We start from the raw sequence: 6,689 nt of genomic DNA on the forward strand, positions 1-6,689 counted from the left end.
CATGGACGGACGGAGAAGACGGCGAAAAGATGTAGCAGCAGGCAGCAGCGGGAGATGGATGGACGAGTGACTGGTGCATGGGCAAAAGGACACACACGCCCGTGACTGCCCCTGAGACTCCGGCCAGCTCCGGTCCCACCACCAAAAGCAGCAGCGCCCATCTCATCACTTTCCCCTCCCTCCGCCTGCATCTCTGGCTTTTGCTTCCCCCTCCCTCTCTGCTGAGGTTGTTTGAGTTTTTTTATTTCAAACCAGATGTTTCAACTTATTCACCCTCGCTCGTCAGGGGTAAAAAAGAACCGGTCCTATCCTCTTCTTCTAACGAATGATAAGCAAAGGAGAGGTTATTTTCACAAACACCCAATTTGATGTCCACAACACATCCATGGTAGTCATTAGTCACAAAGTGGCCACTGCTGCCAGGAGTCAAAGACTAGCCAAGCAGTGACGGTATACTTGTTCTTCTGTCATCAGACTGAGATGAGATCCACACAAACAGAGGATTGACCTTGACCTGACCGAGCACACACACGCAGCAATGCAGTTATGCATGATGGTTTCTAGTAAAAAGTACTTTCCACACACTTTCCCCTTGCTATGCTCGGCTCGGCTCGACTCGACTCTTGCAGGAACTAGGTAATAATTAAAACGACTGACTGGTACTATTTATGCTGCTACCATATACTACTAACTACTAAAATGCCTAGGGCTAAAGACAACCTAGGACTTGTTTCCTTTCTTAATCTGTTGCTGTTGTTGCTGTTGAGTTGCTGCCGCTGTCCCTCTCTTCAACTCAACAAAGATACACCTCCTAGAATCTGTTAACGCTTTCCTTTTCTTTTTCCTACCACCACTTGATGGGGTCAGTCATCACACGAGCCCCTGCATGCACACAAAAAAGCCCATCATCAGGGAGGGTAATATTTTACTATTACATACATACATCCTTCTACCATGATTGAGTCAGTGATTGTTGCTGTTGACACTTACTCCCGGCACAGCAGGGAGCAGATGACACCCCTCTTCTTTGCTCTATTCACAGCCCAATTGCTCCCTGCCCAGACGACAATCTGAAGAGGAAAAACAATTTTACATCTCTCACATAGCTGTTGACAATTTTCTCACAAAAATGTACTAATTCCTGATGCAGGTTAAAAACAGATATTAGCATGAAGGGAAGTGAATCAACTGGAGTGATGTTTTCAAATAATAATCACCTAGGCACTTGAGAGAAGCAGGAGCTGTAGAGAGGTTTTGTAGGCGGGAAAAGAGAAGAGGCCACCAGGTGGGGGCTGCTACTGTTGCCCATGGCACCAGTGTGAGCTGTCAGCTGCTCAGCAGCAGCAGCAGCAGCAATGGAGGCCTCCTTGGTGGGGGAAGAAGCAAAGGGGCTACCAGGCAGGTGGTGGGTGTGCTCCATGCCACTACAATTCAAAAACAAGAGACACACGCACACACATCAATCAATTATGGAAATACAGTATGGTAGAGCCCCCCACAAACAAAGGCAAAAGGACTGTTTAACCAGTTCATAATAATATACTTGTCACTAGCTGGGGTGACTAGTTTCTCTTCTTCGAGTCTTATCTTCCCTTCTATTACTAGACTATTAGTATGCTAATCAAGAGAGCCTATGATTAGCACCACAAAAGCCTATAACTCGCCGCCCTTTTTGCAATGACTTTTGAAAGCACATTTTTTGTTAGGATAAAAGAGAATGATATGATTAGCATATACATATACATATACAGATGAAGAAAAGGAAACAGTTACTGCACTAGTTACTGCAGGTTTTAATTACTGGGGGAAATGTGTGTGGCCTCATTGTACCAATGCATTTCATCACTAGGGTGAATTTCCAGTATTTCTACAAAATGCACTTTTTATTTTGTAATTCAAAACTTGGTGATACTTTTTTGGAAAGTATTAAGTACATGCAGATAACCTTTTGATTTTGATGCCTAAATATGATAATATGTGTACTGCATAAAGCTATTATCGTTGTTGCACAGAATGCATATGACTAAACTTCACAAGGATGCATGTTACAGGATGGTTTATAGAAATACGAGATGTTCAAGTTTTCTAATGGAAAAAATATGCATTTCGAATATCCCGAAGCAGACATCCACCCAAGTGGTGAAAACGGAACTACTTGACGGACGATTTTTTGTTGAACGACGCATGCACGATAGCTGATCCAAGCGCCTACGGCTGCTCAGACTTGCCAGTGGATGGTTTGTGATGCAGTGTCGTGCACATCTCGGCTAGCAAGCGTCGTGTGTGTAGCACTGCTCGAAAATCCATGTTGGCCCCATCTGATACTAACATCCACCCAAGGATTACAGATATACTATTACCTTTCTTGGTATTCACAAACAACATTGGATGCAGCTGCTGCCCCAGGACCAGATTCCCTCCTCCCCTCTTCCCCAGAGTTGACTGCCTGCCTGGGACTGCCATTGCCATCACCACCCTCCTCCTGATACTCCTGCTTCCCTTCTTTAGAAATCACAGAAGCAGCAGCATATGGACCCATGAAAAGACCACTGCTCAGATTGCTGTTATCTGCAACAAGCAAGCATGGATCATGATGAGCTCTGAACGCTCGGGTAACCAAATGTGCATTTGGAAAAAAAAACGAAATGTAATGCTTTCCAAGAACTGGACCTTGGATGGTGCTAATGGCCTCATCAAGATGGACGCCATTGCCGTTCCCACTGAAGCAGCCGCCATTGCCGTCGGAAGGTGAGCCCACGGGGGAGCCGAGGAGGTGGTGGCCCCTGTTCTTGAGGTCAAGAAACTGCAGCCCCATGAGCCGGCGGCCTTGCAGCTCGATGGCATGCTGCAGCTCCGCCGCCTCCTGCTGCTCCTCCAGCCTCCTCCTCAGAAACGCCGCCTCGTGGCCGGCCATGCTCCCGTACAGCATTCTCTGCCCTGGCAATGGCAACACCAGCTCGTCAAACGCCTTGCGCAAATAACTGATGATTAGATAGGAGTGTTCAAATGCTCACCGATTTGCGGCTGCTGGAGGTCGAAGGGGTCCCTGGAGTCGAGCAGACCGGCAGGCGGCATCGCGCTGCCCACGGAGGCGAACTCGCGGTGGTGAGGAGAGAGGCAGTGGCCGCCGCCGCCGCCATGTCTGAACCTGTCGGGGACCTTGCCCTTCTCCTTGTAAGGCTTGACGAGGACGCGCGCGTCGCAGACGAAGTGTGGGTTGCCCTTGGCGAGGACGAGCCGCACCGTCTCCGGGTAGACGAAGGAGACGAAGCCGAACATGCGCTTCGGCTGGTGCGGGATGCGCACGTCCTGTACCGGCCCGTACATGCTGCGCGCTCAACCAAATGATCGGTCGACATTAGAGCAGAAGGGAGAGGTTTAGTACGCAACAAGGGCGGCGTGTGCGCACCTGAAGTAGCTGGACACGTCCTCTTCGGTGAAGGTGGAGTCGGCGGGGAAAGTGAGGTAGATCTGGCGCGCGCCGTGGTTGATGGCGAGGTCGCCGCGGTCCATGCGAGGCGACCGGTGGGAGAACCTGTGCATGTCATCGCCTCCGGCGAACAGCATGTCCGCCGCCCTGAAGCAGCAAGTATCAGTAATCTAGGCGGCTGAATGACAAGAGAAAATGGAAGCTTATGGGGATTTAAAAGGTGCCACCTTTGGGACTCGCTCTGCTGCTGCTGCTGTTGTAGGAGGAAGCTGAGGCCTTTGGGCGGCGACGGCGAGAAGGGGAAGGCGGGCGCCATCATCTGCGACCGCGCGGCGGCGAGGGCCTTGGCGCGCATGACCGCCATCTCCTGCTCGGCGACGTCCTCGGGCAGCCCGTGCAGGAAGCGGCAGCCGGAGCCGTTCTTGCAGAACCCCCGGACGAAGTACTGGCACGGCTTCCACCCGCCCTCGGCGTCGCTCAGCGAGAAGCTCCGGCGGTGGTTAGTGCCGCTCGCCGGAGACCAGCACCCGTACTCCTCCTCGGGGTAGAACGCTTCGGATGCGGCGGCGAACGGGAGGCCGCCTTCGACATCTCCTCCAGCCGCACCCGGCGCCATCCTCCATGCTGGCGCGGGTGGGGAGGGGGGTTTGCTGCAGGCCGCGAGGTCGGCGACGACGGACTGGAGGAGGTGCTCGGGGCCGAAGGCGAGGCGGATCATATCCTTCTCGCTCTTGTCCTGGGTGAGCAGCATGCCCATGATCTTGGAGGCGAGGTCCGCGTCGACGAGCCCCTGGACCCGTGCGAACACCACCTTGGTGGCCTCGTAGGCGTCCATTGCGCCGCTAGTCTCTCCACGCGGCGGCGGTCTTTGATTTCTCAGAGGGGACGAGAGAGAGGGAGCGAGGAGCGGGGAATGTGAAAAGATTGGATTACAGAGGAGGGAAGACGAGAAGGAAGGGTGGGGGCACAGCTGTAAGCGGCATAGTGAAATAAATAGCGCGCCTGGGTTGGGTTGGGCTGGGAAAGTGCACTGTCTTCTTCCCCCAAATCAGTTTCCCTCCATCAATGGCCGGCTGAGGTTTTTCTCTCTATACAGTTTACCTAGAGGGATGGTTGTCACATTCAAATTTTGGATTTGAGATGGTTGTCCTGAGTTTCATTTTGGTACTCCCTCTCTTTCAATTTAGGTTGCGTATAACTTTTTCTGATATGGTCAAATGCGTTACGAATTAGTGTGATCAATGCTATTTCTTCGATGAGCTGTCAAAATTGTCCCTCTGCATCCGCCACTTCATGTCCTTAAATACGCTCCCGTGTTTCACGCGAGTAATTATTTCTTTTAGAAGTTTCGCTCGCCTTTGAATCCCCCCCCCCCCTCCGGTTGCATCCATCTACTCCTGGCAGGGGCGAAACCCAATGGGCCGATCCTAAAGCGCGGAAACACATGTCGTGAAAATGTACTAAGGCCATGGGAATTAGGTTGGGCCACAATGGGTGCATCATGACCCCATGTTTCTAGCCCACAATCAAGGTTGTACTTCCTTGTGTCGCTGACAGTAGCCCTCGACATTGCCAACTTGTGAAGGTTTAGGAGAATATTTGGTGGTGGAGCGGGCCAAAGAGAGCGCAAGGTGGGGCATCGAGACGTCACTCCTCACGCACGGGATCCAGGGCGCCCACTCTACAGCGAAAAGAAAGGTTCACTTCTCGGAGCGAAATGATAACGTGTCGTTGTTGGGCTCTACGGTAGGGTGCGAGGAGCGGGGAATGTGAAAATATTGGACTACGGAGGAGGAAGGGTGGGGGCACAGCTGTAAGCGGCATAGTGAAATAAATAGCGCACCTTGGTTGGGTTGGGCTGGGAAAGTGCAGTGTCTTCTTCCCACAAATCAGTTTCCCTCCATCAATGGCCTGTTGAGGTTTTCCTCTCTATATAGTTTAACTAGAGGGATGGCTGTCACATTCAAATTTTGGATTTGAGATGGTTGTCCTGAGTTTCGTTTCGGTACTCCCTCTCTTTCAATTTAGGTTGCGTATAACTTTTTCGATATGGTCAAATGCGTTACGAATCAGTGTGATCAATGCCATTTCTTCGATGAGCTGTCAAAATTGTCCCTCTGCACCTGCCACTCCATGTCCTTAAATACGCTCTCGTGCTTCACGCGAGTAATTACTTCTTTTGGAAGTTTCGCTCGCCTTTGAATCCTCTTCCCCCTCCCCCCTCCACCGGTTGCATCCATCTACTCCTGGTAGGGGCGAAACCCAATGGGCCGATCCTAAGGCACGGAAACACATGTCATGAAAATGTACTAAGGCCATGGGCATTAGGTTGGGCCACAATGGGTGCATCATGACCCCATGTTTCTAGCCTTCAATCAAGGTTGTACGTCCTTGTGTCGCTGATAGTAGCCCTCAACATTGCCAACTTGTGAAGATCCAGGAGGATATTTGGTGGTGGAGTGGGCCAAAGAGAGCGCAAGGTGGGTCATCAAGACGTCGCTCCTCAGTTACGGAATCTAGGGCACCCACTCTACATCGAAAAGAAAGGTCCACTTCTCGGAGCGAAATGATAATGTGTCGTTGTTGGGCTCTATGGTAGGGTGTGTCGACTGCAAATTAAAAATTCCTACCCGCAGAACATCCAGGAAGATGCTGACAGAGATGGATCACAAATCATTACCGCTAGACGCGCAGTGTCGTGCAACGGAAGTAGAATTGGAGCAGCGTGCCCGCGGGGTTCATCTCCTCCTTGTTTGTCTCCCTTAAACAGTCGGCCGTCAAATCCCACGTGCAGTTTCGCCGGAGCGGCGCAAGTACATCACCTCTAATGGTATCCGTGTGTGTAGGAGGAACACTGTGTGGCGGACTGCTAGGTCTGATCGCACAGCCGGCGACGAATGGAGGTGGCTAGTTTCAACACATGGAAAGCCCTAGTGACGGCGTCGAAGCGATCAACTGAATGAGTGTGCCACACCTCCACTATATATAGGCATTCGTCGCGGGGTCAACACTTCAGTCTCGCACGGATCCTAAAGCCTAAATTTTGTTCGGCCTAGATCCGAGTCCGGGTAGGATCACATCTGACCCGTGGAGTTGGATCCGGGCTCACAGGTTCCTTCCCTTAAGCACGCAACCCCTTAGGTTCAAGTCGGCTTGGTCACAGGTCGGATCACCTCCGATCTGCTCGGCTGGTAGCGGCCTCTGGCAAGGCGTGCCAACCACCAAATAGACAATGAAGCCGGTTGGCGAACCTATACAA

General features: G+C 51.6%; 1 protein-coding gene across 2 annotated transcripts; it reads right to left on the bottom strand.

Annotated features, from left to right (window-relative positions):
* Positions 1 to 371: 371 nt before the first annotated feature.
* Positions 372 to 4,418, bottom strand: LOC119295533 (zinc finger CCCH domain-containing protein 53-like). Of its 2 annotated transcripts, XM_037573961.1 has the most exons (8): positions 3,658 to 4,418; positions 3,410 to 3,577; positions 3,015 to 3,328; positions 2,671 to 2,937; positions 2,361 to 2,568; positions 1,218 to 1,424; positions 991 to 1,070; positions 372 to 882 (listed from the first exon to the last, which is right to left on the bottom strand). In XM_037573961.1, the coding sequence occupies exons 1-7, from the start codon at positions 4,263 to 4,265 to the stop codon at positions 1,037 to 1,039; spliced, it is 1,806 nt and encodes a 601-aa protein (XP_037429858.1). In that variant the 5' UTR covers positions 4,266 to 4,418; the 3' UTR covers positions 372 to 882; positions 991 to 1,036. The 2 variants fall into 2 exon arrangements, with proteins under 2 accessions (XP_037429858.1, XP_037429859.1); XM_037573962.1 differs by lacking the exon at positions 1,218 to 1,424 and having other exon boundaries at positions 3,658 to 4,265.
* Between the last annotated feature and the right edge of the window lie 2,271 nt (positions 4,419 to 6,689).

The sequence above is a fragment of the Triticum dicoccoides genome, chromosome 4B (genome assembly GCF_002162155.2).
Source record: "Triticum dicoccoides isolate Atlit2015 ecotype Zavitan chromosome 4B, WEW_v2.0, whole genome shotgun sequence".
Taxonomy (NCBI): Eukaryota; Viridiplantae; Streptophyta; class Magnoliopsida; order Poales; family Poaceae; genus Triticum; species Triticum dicoccoides.